The sequence below is a fragment of the Mugil cephalus genome, chromosome 22, assembly GCF_022458985.1.
Source record: "Mugil cephalus isolate CIBA_MC_2020 chromosome 22, CIBA_Mcephalus_1.1, whole genome shotgun sequence".
NCBI lineage: Eukaryota > Metazoa > Chordata > Actinopteri > Mugiliformes > Mugilidae > Mugil > Mugil cephalus.
The window spans coordinates 9482070-9500352 of record NC_061791.1 but is presented as its reverse complement, the minus strand read 5'-3'; the positions used below and the strand labels follow the sequence as shown (position 1 = coordinate 9500352).

At 42.4% G+C, this 18283-nt stretch overlaps 1 protein-coding gene across 4 annotated transcripts in view; it reads left to right on the top strand.

Annotated features, from left to right (window-relative positions):
* The first annotated feature begins 694 nt into the window (after window positions 1–694).
* Window positions 695–18283, top strand: part of ptpn12 (protein tyrosine phosphatase non-receptor type 12) — a 38945-nt gene continuing 21356 nt past the window's right edge. For 2 of the 4 annotated variants that reach the window (XM_047575638.1, XM_047575639.1), the window contains exons 1-4: window positions 695–1287; window positions 15151–15259; window positions 17495–17571; window positions 17702–17797. In XM_047575638.1, coding sequence (XP_047431594.1) covers window positions 1186–1287; window positions 15151–15259; window positions 17495–17571; window positions 17702–17797 — 384 coding nt within the window. In that variant the 5' untranslated portion in view covers window positions 695–1185. The remainder of the gene's footprint in view (window positions 1288–15150; window positions 15260–17494; window positions 17572–17701; window positions 17798–18283) is intronic. The other 2 variants (XM_047575640.1, XM_047575641.1) reach the window with 1 other exon arrangement.

Below are 18283 nucleotides of genomic sequence, written 5' to 3'. Positions count from 1 at the left end.
AAATTAGCAGCTCTAAACATCATTATATAACACACACGCGATTCTAATCCTCTGCCGCTACTATTGTGCACCGATAGAAGTAGTGCTTCTATATTTTCTATTGTAGCATTTCATCTACTGCTGTTAGTTTTACCGCAACAAATAATGAAATCCAGGTTTATTTACATTACCATTGCAACTTTGAGGATGTGACACAGCACATTAAACATACACACAGGAGAATTACAGCTGTGCGACCATCACTGACGAAGGTACATGATAGATTTGTTTGTTTCTATTTCTGGCAATGTCTTAATCCAGATTAAATATCAGACCCATTCATCTGACAATATTTTTTTATATAATCCAAATAATGCAAAAATGTAATATATAAATATATTTATCTATAAAAACCTAAAATTAAAGTGAAAATGTGTTTTTATAAGACATCTATACAGATTACAACCTTACACCGAAATCATTTAACGATCGATTTAAACGATTTAAACGTTAGATTTCCTATGTAGACGTCTAGTCGCGTCTAAATGACGGGCACACATATCATCCAATCAGCTCTGGGAATCCGGTAGAGCTACGTCCGTATTAGCCAATGAAATTCCAATTCCTGGTCTGCGCTGTCCAATCAGAGGCGGCTATATCATGGAAGGGGCGGGTCTATCTTTCCGTTGGCTTTGCCCAGTCCGGATGTTCCCCCAGTAGCGAATAACGAGCAGCAGTGTGTGAATGTGGCAACCGAGGTAGACAGGGAGGGGTAGACAGACTGACCGGACCGGGGTTTTTTGTCTTTTTTCTTTATTTTCGTGTTCTTGCAGAACGAAGTGTTTACAGTTTACAGCACGCCAGGGCTGTAAACTTGTCGGTCGGACAGAAAACCCGGCCGCCGCTGCTTTTCTTTGGGACAAACGGGTGTCGCTGTGAAAACAGTCCAGAAGAAAGAAGGGAAGGGAGAAACAACATGGGGCGATAATAAAAAAAAAAAAGGTGTCGTGTTGTGAACCGACGATGACTCTCTGGGAGGACCCGTGAAGCTTATTTATTTTTTATTTATTCCCCCTCCTCCCTTTCCCTTGTGTCCTATTTTGTTTTATTTTTTTTTCTATTTGTCCTCCCCTTGCTAGTTTGGGAGATTTTTTTTTTTTTTTTTTTTTTTGAAAGGACAAGGCAACGTTAGAAGAGGACTGAAGGATGGACCAAGCCGGCATCCTGAGAAAGTTTATCCAGGGAGTGAAGGCCATGAGCGAGGGGGACGAGGAGAGGGGAGAGGACAACTTCGGTAGCGACTTTATGGTGGGTCAAAATTATCAGGAGCCTCTCTACCTATCCTCTTTCACCTTGTATCTGTCTTACCCAGACCCCTCTCTCTCTCTCTCTCTCTCTCTCTCTCTGCCCCCCTTCATAATCTCCACCTTTTCCTTCACACTGACCCTCCATGTCCCCCCCCTCCTCCCCGTCTCTTGGTTGCCTGTATCCCCCAGGAGGAGGTGAGGCAGGGGCGGCCACACTGCCCTCTTCCTTTTCCTCCCATTTCCAGGCTTTACATGGCGGCCTAGCATTGTCTCCCAAACCACAGACTTCTGTTTCTTTAAAAAAAAAAAATATATATATATATATCAAAAACGAGGGGACGTGAACGTCACTTTGCAGCCCAGGGCTAATTTCTACATGACGTTACTGGGGCAGCTTAGCTTGTAGGTAAATGCTTAAGTGCAGTGTTATTGTGGTTATTGCTTACACTTTGCTAACCATAGGATACAGTGCAATGATTCATTGTCTCCTCCAGTATTCTTAAAGACTTAAGCATCCATAGCACTGAGCTGAAATGTCTGTCCACATCGTTTTTTTAGTTGTGTAATGCTAGAAATATTTACCTAGGGAATATTTATAGTATGATTGCATTTGCTTATTTAGGAAAAGCTGTGGCCAGGCAAATCCCCCCACAGGCTAACCAATAGTAGTAGTCAAATCCAAAAGTGGCTTCATAGAATTACTATTATGTTAAATGGAAATGGTTAACATGATATTATTACCTCCATGAAGGTACGATTTAGTGTGGGGGGGTTTTATTAAGGCCTAAACACACCAATACCAAGTTGCACATGAACACACTGCAAAAGCCCCAAAATGATACTCCATACCTGCTGGGGGCAGCAGTCTGTATTCGTCATTCATAAGGGAAACATGAAGCGTCGGCGCTGCAGATATATGTGCAAGCCGTCAAACAGAACTGGCCTCTCTTGAATTTCTTGAATCACACTGTTATTCCAGAGGTCACTGTGAAAATATTGCACCTCGTCGATCCTGTTTCACGCGTCTCCCGCGCTGGTTCGCTAAGCCGAACATCCAGTCAGACCAATCTTTCTTGCTAACCAGCACCTCAACATTTTTCTGTGTCTTAGTTAGTGATGATTCAGTCATTTAGTCAACGGTGAGTGTGCACATATCCAACGCTGTGCTTTCCTGCTCGCAGAGAAGATCTCGTTCAAGTCGTTTTGATGACATGTTTTGTTTGCCCTCGGTCATACGTTTTCCCTCTCTGCATCGCTGCTCGTTCCCGTGTTGCAACTCTGGACTCAAAATAGGATCTCTCCCAGGCTTGTGAAATTGCTGAAATAGCCACAAGAGGAATGGCACTTCTATAATAACATTTGTGTCATTAAGTGGCCATTTTGGTTTGATGGCTTTTGATTTGGCTAAGTTTGGAATTGTTGTGGTAACAGTAGGACACATGGACATTTCAATTATCGCCCGTGTTTGTATCGGTTTAATGCAACTTTTAGTAAAGCTACTTAAGGACTCGGATAATAAAAAGGTCCCTAGTGTTATGATAGATGGAGAGACGAGATCACACGTTATAAGTTTGGGTTTTCCTCATTATCCGCGCAATGTTTTTGGTGAGTTTAGTGTTGTGTTGAGGTTTGATTGTCTGGGAAAGAAGCTTATCAGCATCAGAATGGTTAACTTTTTCTCCTTTTGCCTACAGTTGCAAACAAACACACTCTTACACACACACACCTTACTTCCCTACTTCATGCAAGCTGCTTGCTGGAGCTTGCAACATTCTTTCTTGGCCCATTTCATAACATTTTGTCCTGGCTTTAAAAGTGGAACTTTGTCAACTCTTTGGCGCACATTGGATCGAGGCTACATAGTTTTAAAAGCCCTTTCTCACAGAAATTAAGACCATAACAAATTTTTAAATCAGTAGGACTCTGTTCATTCATTTCCTATCACATGTGCACACAACATGACTTTACTGTGTCATATTAGCGTGTCTATTTCCTGCTGGTTTCGCTTGACGTTAAATTCTGTAGAGTTACCCGAGTAAATAGGTTCTTCATTTGGCACCGACGTACTTCACATTAATAACTTCACACGCATCCACGCCTTGTTAAACTGACTGCTGCAGTTCTCAGCACTGATGTTGTACAAAATGAGGAATAGCAGGCAAAGCAACGTGATCTCAAAACTTGTTTTCAAGATGGACAACAGTGTTCTTTTATCGTTTTTTTTTTTTTTTTTCTCAAGAAAACAGCCCTCTGGCCTTCGTGGCTATAAGGAAAATGCCAGTATTTTAACCAGAAATCCCCTCCTTTCCCCCCCAAATTTGACGTGCTTTGATTATTTGTCCGTCTGTTGTTTACGTGCAAATGCACTTTATTGGCATGAAATACCATAATTCATTTGGACATTGAGACATATTTCCTATTAGCCTTCAGGCACATTTCTACGGACAGTTGCTCGACTGTCATATAGCTCATATAAACTTCATCTTTGGGGATGAAGTGATTTAATTTAAAAGATTTCCCCTGTCTGCTGAGTCACCGTCATTATTATACATGCAAAGTTATTAAACGTCATCTTAGTTTATGAAAAGAGAGCTTTGTGTTTTTCTCGTGGTGTATTAAATCAGCTTGTGAATGTTGCATTTCAGCTGAATTATTTAGGAAAAGCTTGCAGACGAAACGTCCTGGCCTGGCCTTGTACAGGTGAGCTGTAACCCAACGTACCGAGCACGGATAAGAGTCATCGTTCACGTCCGACTCGAAAGTGAGTGCAAGCTGCTGCTGGGCTGTGGTACCAACGTGGAGGCTTGTGTGAAGCTTGGTAAATGCTGGAATCAAGCTCATACTACCACCAGTGCGTGGGGTGAGCTCCTTTGCCCAATGAGTCACCAGAACACCCTGACATAACACCCACTTTAACTGCCTATTGTTGTTTATATATAGAATGTGTTTTATAGGCTTAATTACGGACTCTGGTAGTCAGAGATTATACAGAGCTTTGTTCAAGACTCCTTTTCAGCCATTTGGTGAAACTTAAGATTTCTTGTTCAACCTGAGTGTGAGAAGTATCTTGTCGTTTTCCGATCCCGCCGGAAACAATTGCGTAGCGCATTTTGACTGCAGAGGGACATCGATACAGGGGCAGATTACACAGGACATACATATGCTGTGAGGTGAAGTCAGGGCCTCCCATGAAGTGTAAGGAGAAACACAAGCAGGGTTAAGGAGGTGAAGTGGAGGGTATCTTTAACTTCTCTTTTCGCAGATGTATGTTGGCAGAATCAAATGGCAGGCAGAATTTCAGTAGCGTTTTAAAAGTATTTATACCTCAACTCAAACTTTATTTACAGAGCACATATAAAAGAACCGGGGTTGACCAAAGTGATTAAAGAGATTCAAAGTTACAGGTGGTAAAATTGACTGCATGTACAATAGATAAAATGAAATACTAAAATGCGTAAACGCAGTGCAATATCTGGCGACGCGTCATCACTTCTGGCGATGATGGCTTTATCCATAAGGATACAAAGTGGATAAAAGGCAAAAATAACCACTGCCGTGTCCTGGAGTCTGTCCAGTGACGCATGTTCTGGGAGATTGGTCCATCTGTGCTGGTTCCGCAAAAACCAAACAATGGCAATCTTACTTGTTTCACAAGGGTGGTTATCAACTGGCTCTGTCAACCCACGACTTTCCAAACCAGCTATTAGTTCGCTTATGTAAGAGAGTCCCTTTTAGCAACAAATAACCAGTTAGAGAAGCAACAATATGGACACATCCAGAGAGGTGGATTTAAGATAAGACATAAAACGTTTGGTCAGATTTTCTCAACGCAATGTAAAGGTGAAATAATATATAGTAATGGAATATATTATATAAGATTTCAGGGAAACAAACAACAGTATTGCAACCATTATTATGCTTTTAGAAGACTGGCGAAGAGATCCCTAAGTTAACGGCTACTTCTCAGACTGGCCCTGAACATCACGTAATGCTATCAAGCCCGTCCAACTAAAAGCACATTGAATCTCAACTGAAACATCCACATCCGAACATAATCCGTTCTGCAGGGATTTGGCTTCACAGTTTTTTTTTTTTTGTTGTGTACAGTGGGACCACCTGCTTTTTTGACACGAATTCGTACGAAAGTTCACTTAAGTGGAACTTGCTGTGAAAACTCTCCATTGCTTCCCCCGAGCTAATCCTTTTGCGGCATTCGCCGCATTCAGATACACTTAGGTGTAAAATGTTCAGAAATACAGCTGCGATCGAGCGCGTCCAAAACTGCTGACTCACAAATCAAGATTCGCGGTCATAAGCGGAGAGAGCTCTCTCCGCTTAGTGTCTTGAGACCATGTTGCGCGCTCTCGTTTTTATGTGTCACTTCCTGTTGGCACGGAGAGGGTCTCGATTCAAAGCACCTGTTCTACGGGCAAATAGTCAAGTGCATACGTTTATTCTAGTTTGGTGGTTCTGTGTACTATTCCCATTTAAAGATTATTTGTATGTTGAGGCAACTTTCAGTGCAAGTGAGTTGTAGTGTAGGGTTTAGCTTTAGGCAAGGTTGACTGAACATGCAGCTGTTAATAGACACACAAGCTGAAGGGGGCTGAGCTCGTGGCCTATATGTTGTGGGAGCCACAGTGCGGCCTGATACAAGCGTGTCAAACGTTTAAACCCAACATTTCTCTCTATGTTGTAGGATTTTTTTTGCAAATTTGTGCCCCGTGGCAGTGGATATCAAAACTGAAATTGAGCCTGTACAAAATCTTATCTGACATCTTTTTTTTTTGTTGTTGTCTGTCAGTATGAAAACAAATCGGTGTGTGAGTTCAGGCGAGCGTGTGTGTGTGTAGAGACGATACCTGTAAATACACTTCGCTTTTGCACCTGCTTTTGAGAACACTGGGCGATATTGTCGTCTAGACAGGGTTTAGTGTGTGTGTGTGTGTGTGTGTGTGTGTGTGTGTGTGTGTGTGTGTGTGTGCGTGTGCGCGCGTGCATTTCTGCCACACCTTTGCAAGCAGATTACTCCCAAGCAGAAGATCAAAGAAAGTGAAAAAGTGCAAACGCACACCTTTCTCTGAAGTGTCCTCTCTGGTGGACATAAAACCACGCGGGAGGGAGGCAAAAAAAAAAAAAATAGATGTGACAATAGGAAACATACTTGTGAGAGTGTGTGTGCATCACTTTTGTGGGTTTGTGTGAAATAATTTATCTCACCAGGGGGCTTCCCCTTAGTTAGTTTTTTTTAGTTGTGTGCGTGGGTGTAATCTGAAGGCCCATCTCTACCCATCTATCACACGAAACCCATATGCACACTTGCTCTGTGGTGCAAACCCCCCCACTTATTCCAATGCAGCCACTAGGTCACCAAAGAGTAGCACAGCTGTAAGCAAAAATAGTAAAAGTATAAACCCATGTTTTCACAAATAAAAACGGACTCTCATCCTTTCAGGGTCTTCCGTCGGAAGGCAGCATGTAATGCAGTATCTCCTCGGTGAAATAACGTACCACCTGTAGAATGAACGGTATGCCGGCTTCTGGTTTTCAAACTCATCACTCAGGCATGTTGAAAATAAGCCGGAGCGACTCAGCGAAGCAGAACTGTAGCCTTTTATTTGGCTTCACAGCATTTTAAGCTTAGACAGAGGGTAATGAGTGACACAGTGGGTTTCCTTAGTCACATTATGAGATCCTCTACTGTGGTTTTATGGTGTGTTTTCCCATCTTTAGTGTAGAGCTGTACACATTTCCACCCAAAGTATTTGTAGACAACGCGCAGCGATACGTTAAAAAGCCGGTGAAATCCGCCTCGATGGCGGCCGTCACGGCCGTCTCGCGTAGCTGGCGAAAAGATGAGAAGCAAGTCGGGGCTTTTATTAGCTTGTTGTTTGTGAGTGGGTGCAGAGGGGGGTTCACTGCGGGGGTCGGCTGCTGTTTTAGACAGAAAGCGCGGGCGTGTGTGGCAACCGCTGTCAGCCCGCCTCATGTTACTACAACATGAAACGAGACTTCCCAATTTCTTCCGGTGTCACAAGCCTCCCACGACTTAACCCAGAAAACAGCCCTTTGCCTCTTAAGCCGTGTGTTTCTCAGAAGGGATGCAACACAATATTTCCGCTCCAGAGCTGTGTGTGTGTGTGTGTGTGTGTGTGTGTGTGTGTGTGTGTGTGTGTGTGTGTGTGTGTGTGTGTGTGTGTGTGTGGCTTTACAGGATGAAAGCTAACTGACCCGCCAACGAGGGACAAGAACTTAATTGATCAAGATAAGGAGACCACACAGTCAAATGTCAGGAAATCACGCAGCAATGCCCATTGTGTGTAACGTCTGAGTCAGACGACCCTCGGCAGCTCACATGCATTGTCCCACCTGCACTCATTCTTAAGAACCTGGGGTGGACGAGGTATCATATGTACGAAAAGAGTTTCCGAGTTTATTATTATAAAATCAAAAGAATGTCAAACGAATGCAGAGGAAGTCCAGGTTTTATGAAGCTTATGAAATCACGTTGAAGTTACAGCATCGGCCTCGTGAGCACAAAGTCACTAGTGACCGACCCTTAACACAGAGAATATCTGACCGGGGACGTGATTAATACACACGACAGCTCCGCACACTGAACACAAACACACAACGAGCAGATGATTGGGATTATATGTGGATCGTCCACATCTGCTTCCTGCTGCAGGCCTGGATCCACAGCGGGAAACCACCACCGAGCTAGTACCAGTAAACGATAACCCTGTTTGCTTAAGAATTACATCCGAGATTTTTATTTTATGACGAATTTAGACACGTTAAATCTCTTAAGGTGTATTCGGGCATCACAAACATGCCTGAACGTGGTGCTTTGAAGTATCTCTATTGATGACATTGATGGGGCGGGTGTCCTGACGTCATCATGGTCTTCACAGGACAAGCTGAGTTGTGGTCAGCTGCAGCACTGAACTGAAACTGATGGGAGCTGTTTTATTATTGTTTTACTCTTTTACGTTTTAAGGCGTTTCGTGCTCATTAAAATGTGCTCAAATCTGCAGTTTAATAGGTGCACATGAGGTACATCTATTTGTGAAGAAGGAAAAAAAAAACTACAGGGAGATTTATTACACAGCTCTAAAACAATAAACCGTTCCTTAGGTAGCTGCTTCCTGTTGCATACTTTTAATATTTTCCAAATTCCAACTTGAAGAAAAGCAACTAGGCAACATTTTTTTGTCTGCACACTTCCTTCTCTTCTTTCAGCGAAGATGAAGCTACGCCGATGTTGAACTATTTGCCTGTGCCACAGACGGCCTTCTTCTCTGAACTGCAATCCTTCCTCTGAACTCCAAGTTCATTAGAAAACGTTCTTGGACACATGTGCTGCTCCGTCTCTTCTCTGTCAAGCTAATTATTGCTGGTTCACCTAAAAGCCTTCGCTAACAGTGTAACTAGCTGCTAGTTAGTATAAATCAGCACTTTTTAACCCATTTGAATGCAGCGTAAAGGAACGTATATGTGTAAATGTCCCACAACTTTAATGTCACTGAGTAATTTCAACATCGCAACAGAAATTTAATTGGTCTTCTGGATGTTGTAATATCTTATTTACCCACTTCCTTCAGCTCTCCTCAGCCCTCATGTGTTTCTCTGACTGTCACTCGACTCAGTCTCTTTTCCGTCCACATCCTTCCACTTGCTTTTTGTTGTTCGTCCACTTTGTTTAGTCTATTGAAGTAACGTAGACACAAGCGCGGTGACTCAGAGTAGTCGCAGGAAGCAGCATGAGTAGATTCTTTTGTTTTTATTTATCGGTCATGCACGGTTGACATCCGAGGGTCCCAGAGGAAGTGGGCACACAGAAGTGACGGCGGTTTTAAATGGCTGGCTGAACTCACCGCTTTCAGTTCAGCACAGGTGCTTCCCGCGGTCAGTGTCAGTGTTTCAACCACGCCACGGAGACACAAACATATTTAAAGGCTAAAGTATGAGATCACGGCACGTCTAGTTATTTAGTGACTGCTTATTAAAATGGGATAATCAACATTTTGCTCAAGAGATTCTTAGTTATAACATCAGCTCCTCCTTGTTGCGGCGTCACGCCTGGCCGCTAGCTTGTATGACAGTGTGCACATGCAGTGATTTTAGCCAATGGTGTGGAATTGAAAATGAAAGTGACACATAGGGAAGCCTGATGGCTAATAAAAGCCAGTCACATTCTGCTCGGTGCCACTGAATGACAGGCCGTTATATCACTGTGAATGTTCATGCCCACTCATGCTATTTGTGCTCCACTGACCTATATTGGCTGGTACCCATGAAGTGGAAATGGCTGCGCGATGCAAAAGTGCCTGGATGATTGCATGCGCGCACGGGGCTCGATGAGCGACGCTAGTCGTTATCTCTGTCAGGATCTTTAGCTAATGAAGAGGTCTGACACACGAGGTCCGGACCCCTGACTCATGTCAGTAGTCAGGGTGTGGACTGGTGTTATTTCCTCAGTTGATGAACGTGATGATTTATAAGCCAACAGCGGCCTCGGGACATCGTGACATGCTCGATGGCAACTGTTACGTCTTTTCTTGCTACTGGTAGAAATAGCTTGACTCTGTGACGTCTTAAGCTATTTCTTGGGAGCCCAAGATATTGGGTTAAATTTGTCTGTTGTTGATAATCACATTCATAACAACAGCTGTGTTTCCATGAAATCTGAGATACATGTAGTTTAGAAGAGGAGTGTTTAACCTATGTTATTTTCTGTAGCTACAATTTATGTCTCTAAGGCAGAGTACAAGATTTTCTAATTAAAAAATGTCAGACAAACTGAACCAAAAGAATGACAAGAGATATTATAAAGAAGCAATTCCGGTCGTCACAGATTTACTTTAAGCCACCACATATTCAGTTAACCCTTTATACGGCAAGGAACCGTATTTGGTAACTTCATCACACGTTTTACATTGCGTCCTTGTGCCTCTTAGTGAGGTTTAGATGCCTGGTGGTTTTCGTTCAGCCAATCAGAGAAGATCAAGAAAACACTGTCAGGTCAAATCCTTGTCAAATGTGGTCTACTAGGTCCACCTCTGTATGAACGCTGAGTGTAATTGCTTAATTAGGTACCACGAAGAAGTGATCTAATGTTGTCGAATGTGATTAATAGTGTCTGAATCAGCACTTATGTTGTAACGCTCTAAATACATGTTTATATTTGTTTACCACTTAAGGGCAAGGAACCATATATATGTTAAATTCATTAATCTTGATTTTCTCCTTAAAAGTAAGTCTTCTTATGGCCAATAATAACACCCACAAGTGTTAATAGTGGTTCTAAAGTTGCTAAATTTCATATTTGAGAAGCTGTGTTCAGAAAATGTCTCACAAGTCTCTTGAGAAATTGATACAGTTATGAACTAAATAAAGAGATGATTGCTGTTTCTAAAATGAAGCCTCATGTAGCAGCTGGTTAGCTTAGCATTAGGAACACGGACATAGCATAAATAGTTTTCTTAATCTGATGCATACTCACGGGGTCCATTGATGTTTTTATAATTGTGGGTCAAATGTTTTGTCATAATATTGTCTGTCTGTGTCTTTTTTTGGTTTGTTTTGACATTGTCGGTCTGTATCTGGTTCTGTAATTGTTGTTTTGAAGTCTTCCATGTTTGTGTTGTGTACCTGCCTTGAACCAACGGCTGACATTTAGCATTTGTGCTAAGTCCGACACGTTTACACTGATGGCTAACGCATCAATGTTGATTAATGTGCATTGTCCCAATTCAATAAACTAATAAACAAAGTAAAAATATACATCATATCATAAGCTTTTATGGGAACGTCTTCTTTTTGTACTCAGCTAAGCTAACTGGATCAGTATTGTAAATATAGTTTTTCCTTTGAGGGTTTTTGCAGTTTATATGACAACATTTGCTTAAGTAAGACATTCGTCTCCATCACATCCTTCTGTGTAACTAAATGTGACTACTCAGCTTTTCGTTTTGATCATCATTGCAGACGGAGCGTCATAAACACCAGGCGTAATTTTCTGAATTGTTGGAGGGTGACACAGAGCCTCGCTGAGAGCCATACATATGCTTTTAGTCTCCGGGCTGTAGCAGCGCATCTTCTCCCTACGTGCTTGCAACGCGGGAGATGGATTTTTCTGAGAGCATTGTAAGGGGTGACCTATTTTTTGCTCGTGTGTGTGTGTGTGTGTGTGTGTGTGTGTGTGTGTGTGTGTGTGTGTGTGTGTGTGTGTGTGTGTGTGTGTGTGTGTGTGTGTACGTGGAAGGTGACCGTCGCTAAACCCCGCTCCTGACACCGGCGCTCAACAACCCCACTTCCTGGCTACACTCAAAAATCTATAGCATGCTGCTTCTACAGGAAGAGCAGGTTTTCTGCCAATCAGTGCTTGACTGCTCAAACTGTACATATATATATATATATGTGTGTGTGTTTGTGTGTGTGTTTGAATTATTCAGTGTACCAGGGAAGTACAGCTGACTAACTCAGCCAGGAAACAGAAAGTAGGTTAGATCCACTAACAGCTACATCTCCTCCTCTGTAGGGCTCAATCACATTCTCTCTGGCGTTTGTTTCATTTTATTAATTGCTTTCTCGGCTACTCTCTTCCCAGTAACTGCCGCGGCATCCCCGAGTCATTTTAGGCCAAATCACTGTGTAAGAAACGTGTCCGTGAGCACACATGACTCAGTCACACGCCCAAAAAGGGGTCTGAGAAGTCGGCGCTGGGCTTCTCGGGGGCACCGCCCTGCCTGCCTGCCTGCCTGCCTGTGTGTGTGTGTGTGTGTGTGTGTGTGTGTGTGTGTGTGTGTGTGTGTGTGTGTGTCAGTGGAAGTCGAGCGTTCACAGGAAACTGGCAGCACAGTCACGCTGTTAAACTTCTCAGACTGATGGGAAGTGAGAAGGCAATAGAAACAGAAGGGAACAGAAAGGTGGCAACAGTTTGGAGGGAACATGAGAGATCCTGTTCCTTTAGCTGAAGCTGTACCAAAAACTTTTGACGTGTAATTTTCTAACACATAAACTAAAATTTAAGTAACCCGCTTCATACAGCCCCTGGAGTTTTCCCCCCCGCTTTCCTGTGCTGACTTTACAACAATGAGCAAACAAGTCAAACGTTTCAAACTGCAGTTTTTGTGATATCAGAATTAGTGTTAGCTCCGGTGATTACAATCTTCTTTTTTATGCTTAGCTACCAGGAAGTTTATTTAATTCCGTTTTGATAACAGATATTACTCATTTCAGGAAGTGGTAAAGGCTATTTTTGAAGTGTGAGAATTTTCGCTTTTGTCTAAAATTTCATTGTTTACTGTAAGTGTGTGTTGCTGGATAGAAATACATTATATGTAAAATGACAGATTAATTGATAACGGAAAAAGTCACGACCATCAAGAATTATCAAGTTACAGTGGAAATATTCACATGAGTTGAAGATCAAGAGTTTTATTTTGATTAATTATCGCCAGTCAATCAGAGAGTCCATTCTCATCGACACCACTTATAGGAAACATCGCCACGACTCACGTCTCAGAAACAGATCTCGAACTGAACTTTTGATCTCCCGCACCAGAGACCGATAAACTGTGTTTGAACAGGCTGCTGAAGTTGTTGTTTTCTCTGGTATTTTCTTAGTTTCGTTCCATTTGAACTCCTAACCCGTTATGGGGCCAACGCTACCGACCGAGTATGTGCTGCAGAATGTCAAAATTCACAACCTCTAATGGGGAAATGGTGTAATTTCCCTCCACTTGCTGTAAATGAAGTGAAAGATGCTCCAAAGGGACGCTACTTATCATCATTACCGCGCGCCTTTTCTTCTCGTTGTGCGTATACATCTCTGTTTGTGTGTGTGTGTCTCTCTCTCTTCCCGGGCTGGGGCCCAGCACAGAAGCAGACCTCTGTTGCAAATGTAATTCACATGAGGCCAGAGAAGCTCTAATGCTATTACTACACACAGACGCACACAAATGAACGCTCACACACACACACACACAGCTGTGTTGCCGCCCACGGTGTCTGTGCGTACCTCTGTCTGTAACTTTTTTCTCTCCTTTACTTCCTCTCCCTCAGCTGCTGATAGTTGTGGTTTACAAAGATGAGACATGCTAAATGAAAGGTGGTGTGTTCAGGGCACATCAGCGCTGCTGCTCTAAACTGCCGTCATTAGTAATTAATTGTTGAGCGTGGCAGACGCTATGAGGAGACAGAAGCCGTTCAAACTCTTCAAACTAAGTTTAGCTGTTTAACTAATGGGTGTTTTTGCCAAAGCTTTAGTTTCAAGGGTTAGAGTTAATATTTAATAGCAGAAGTACGTGTCTGCGGCGGCATGGATGTCAAATTGCAACAAAAGCGAAACGGGGACAGAAAGAAGTTTTGAGAAACTCAGGAAATTAGGATGTACAGTACACGACCATGTTACAGTAACAGGAGGAAAGCCTGGAGCCGGAGCCAGGGAGAAGAGGTGGGACCATTTTTCACACGAGGCTCCAGAAGCCTGAACGCCCACGCCGACTTTCTCAGACTCTCACATAGAGAGAGAGAGAGAGAGAGAGGCACAAGTGGAGAGATGCCTAATTTCCTCTCTGTCTCAGAAAGAGCGAGGAAAGTGAACTGAGAGAATCAAAAACAGGCCCTTGAGAGCGATACCATACGAACGCTATCAGAGTCGAGCGGCAAGACTTTTATTTTTTTTTTTTTTGTGTGTCGTACAAAAGTTTTGCCGTTCGTTTGAAGCTTCTTTAAAGTTTCACTGTGACTCTCGAGGCTACGGTGAAGATGAGCGGCAGCGTGAAACTCGGTAGAAGTCAGAAAGTCCTTCACCAAATGTGTTGGAAATTGAGCTGCCGGTTGTTAAGACTCTATAAAACAATGTTGTTGCCCTTTCCTGCACTTGTGATCACAGTAGAAGTTGTGTTGCAACGTAGTGAGTTCTCTAGAAACTTGTGCAGATGTACATTTATGGCATTTTTAATACGTATAAATTAATAGAATAGATTTTATTTACTTTTGCTTTATATCTCGGTATGCAACGAAATTGCAAAGATGAAAGAAAAAAGGCAAAAAGAAGACTAAAAATATGGCTAAAATATGTACAAAAGTATCGAGTAATTGAAATATTGCACTTGGATTGTAAAGTGAAATGAATGCACTTTATCTACTCGGCTAACGATGCGCCAAAAGAGGACACGAACAAAGCTGTAGCAACTTCACAGTGTTGATTTTAGGTCACGTGATGTGCAATTATTTTAACAACATATGTCAACAGAAGAAAATCTGACTTGTGTAGATGTTAGGAGCTTATGTGACACGTATGACCTGGAAACGAGACTGAAACCCCCCGCTGCGTTAATTCAAGTTCATGTTTTAACACTTGGCTTTGGTGTCATTCTCCCCCGTGAAGGGAATTATGTTGTCTCTGAATGTCTTCTATTCTGGGCTGGACAGCCAGCTAAGCTTTGGCCCTGCTGTGAGACGAGAGACACTCTAATTGTTCTTCCTCCCATTAACTGAATGTATCTTCATCAGTGTCAGCTACTATTAGATTTGGCCACACTTAACTTGGTGTGCTGTCACACAAAAGAGAAAGGGGAGTGTGTGTGTGTGTGTGCGACTGGGGCGCTGCGGTATTAATAGCAGTGTTGAAGAAGGGTAATAGGTGTGTGTTAAAAGAGCTTAACTGATTTCTGTGTTCAAGCTGTTTGAATAAACGTCTGATTCACCGAACGATTAGGCCGTTAGATGTGTTTGATGTCAAAGAAGTGTTTCTCCAAATCAGCACATACCTTCAGAGTAACCGCACGTAACCTCTGTGTGCGTGAGAATCGACTAACCTTTTCGCTCTTGTTTGTTTTTGTCTTTGTCGCAGCGGTTACGACGGTTGTCGACCAAATACCGGACGGAAAAGATCTACCCCACCAACATCGGAGAGAAGGAGGAGAATGTCAAGAAGAACAGATATAAAGATATACTGCCGTGTAAGTCCTGCTATAACCACACATTCTTAGGCAGGTGATGACATTGAATTTTTGTTGATGTGGTTTATTTCACGGGTCGAGTGCAATGACATGACAGGAGGTTGCACAGAGATCTTGTTGGAAACTTCAGTATTAGACTGACTCATTTTAAGCCATGGACTGTTTAAAAAGAAGACGTCCCCGCGAGTAGTGGCACAGGCCGTCGCCATCTTGGCAGTGCTCATCTTCCCCTGACAAAGAGTGGAGGCGAGTGACAGACAGGTAGCTAGACAGCTAGACGGCCACACTACAAATTATTCATAACGTTAAGCCTTAATATAATTTAAACGCAGAGTCATGTAAATATGAAACCGTACCTTTCGCAAAGGCCCGCCCCCCTTAGTTACCGTTGCTAGCCCGGCAAATACCTGCGCGATATCCTCCAGAACGACAGTATACAGTGGAGGGGTATATCCAAAATATTCAAATAGGCCATGAAGGGGGAAACATGATTATTAAACTTTGATGAAAACTGATGAAACGTAACGTTACAGAGAGCTCCCAGCATTGAGGAGCTCTCTGTAACGTTACGTTAGCTATAGTTATAGTTAGTTAGCGAACCTCGCTAGCTAGCTAATATTAAGTTAACTGACACTAGTTAGGCACTAGTTTTACTAATATTTGCCAAAAGACACCATAACTTTGATATACAGCTTTGTATATACAAACATATGTTTACATAGTAATGGTTGCTAAGGGGTATGATGAAGGTGTATGACAGTAACTGCTTCTGGGCGGGATTTTGCGACATATCAATTAAGCTATAGAGACCAGGTTTGATTTGTGCTGTAATGTTAAGTATCTTATCATGGAGGTGTATGAAGTTTGACTAAGTTTTGGAGCCAGTCTAAGGAACTGCAGTTGTTGGCGCTTAAATGTGGCTTCTGTTTTTTTTTTTTTACCTTGGGGCCACTTGGATATAGCAAGGTGTGCCTAATAATAATAATAATAATAGGGATAATTATTGTGGGTCACAAGCGCCAGTTTTAGTATCAAAGATTGCTTGTTTACACTAGTACTCCATTCACAAATCTGCCACTTTAAGGAGTGCCGTTAAACTGAACTGAGAAGCAGAATGAACCGGTTAGTTAGTCGTGTCTATACGTTTTTCAAAGTTCTTCAGTGTGGTTTTACTGTCTCCTGGAGTAACCGCCCATCGTGTTGGGTCTGGCGCCGGAGAAAAAGACAGTGTTATTTATGTCTGTTGGAGTCTAAAACCGTTAAAAAGTGACATATAGTTGAACACAGCTGTTTGTTGTCGGAGCCGAAGAGAAGAGCGGCTTCTCAACACGCTAAAAAGACAACAAGTGCAGTGCAGTAAGCCCACAATGCATTGCAGTTTCTCTTCTCCGCAACGTCACACTTTCGATCCCTATAATATAATATTATATCACCGGAGCTCACATTATACAACACGGAGCTGTTACAAACAATATCATGGGCCTTATCTTTCTGCTTGACTGGGCACATTCAGCAGCAGATGCGTAGGAGTGAATATTGTCAACACACCGTATGTGTGAAGATTTTGACGATGCGATTCTCGTTTATCGTCCGTAATCTGTTCTTACTAAACTTATCCTCCATCAATAAACCTATGAGTGTCAGCTACCTACTCGTTCTCCACTGTGCAGCTGATTTACGGTGATAAGCAGACTGCGCTGTCATTAATAGCTACGGCTTCAAATTGCCCGACAACATAGTCTTAATTAAACACCGTAGCTTTAAATGTTGATGTCTGCCCAGCTTCAACTTTTATCTTAAAGCTATTTTTTTCCACTATTATTTTTACCGTACCACCAACCAGCTATGCAAGCGTACTAAAGATGTCATGGTTATAGAAATATTTACACAGTATTAGTATGTATACGTCATGTAACGGCTTCGCTGTGCTTAACGACCTCGGCGAAGGCTTACGTGACCCAACATCTGTCCTACTTTTTTATACCTTTATCCTCTTGTTCTCCTCTGTCCTTCCATTCATTCATTCAGTCATTAAGGCTTTTACTGAATGAGTGGTTGATAAGACAAGAGATGAGCTGGTCCATCCCAAACACACACACACACACACATTCTGTGCATATGAATGAGGACATTAACCTCAGTACATCACGTATCCGTCCAGTTTGTCCTTGTTTTCTATTCCAGTCCGTAATAACGTCGCATAAATTAAAATCACTCATTTCTCTCTTTGCTCAGTTGACCACACGAGGGTAAAGCTGGCATTAAAAACAACCAATCAGGACACAGATTACATCAATGCCAACTTTGTCAAGGTAAAAACTTTGCTCTCTCTCATGAAGTTGGATTACATTGTACTGTGGAGATTGTATTAAGTAACACATGAACACTGATTTATTTTTTTTCTGATCCCGATTTCTCTTTCCAATCGACGTTTCTGTTCAGGGTATGGACGGCCCAGAGGCCTACATCGCAACTCAGGGCCCACTGCCAAACACTGTCATCGACTTCTGGAGGATGAACTGGGAGTACAATGTAGCTGTGAGTATTTCTAATGAGGCTAATTGATAATGGGAGATTTGGTCTTCATGGATATGTTGGTTATTACTTCGTCATTGCTTCAGAAAACTGGATGCTCGCTTTGTGCCTGAGGCTAAGAAATTGCCTCCCATCGCATGTTATCACCTCCTAGACTCTTAAATTTTACACATATAAAACATCTATGTATTAAAAATTCATAATGGAAAGTAAAACATGGCAGAAAATGACATTTTTTTTGCACGTACCACTGAGAAACATCAGCAGCCTCAGCTCTTTCAACACATGCATGATTTGGACAGACCAGCGAGCCAGTTATGGTTAGAGCCCGAACCTCATTTTAAAAGGCGCGTGTTGAGCCTGCGGACCAGCAGTTACTTGACTGTGCAGCCACAAAAACACATAAAAAAAAGGTCACGCTGCTGGATGGCGGTAAAGGTGCCAAAATCTGTTTCCTCTCTTTGCATGTTTGCTAAATTGGAACACAAA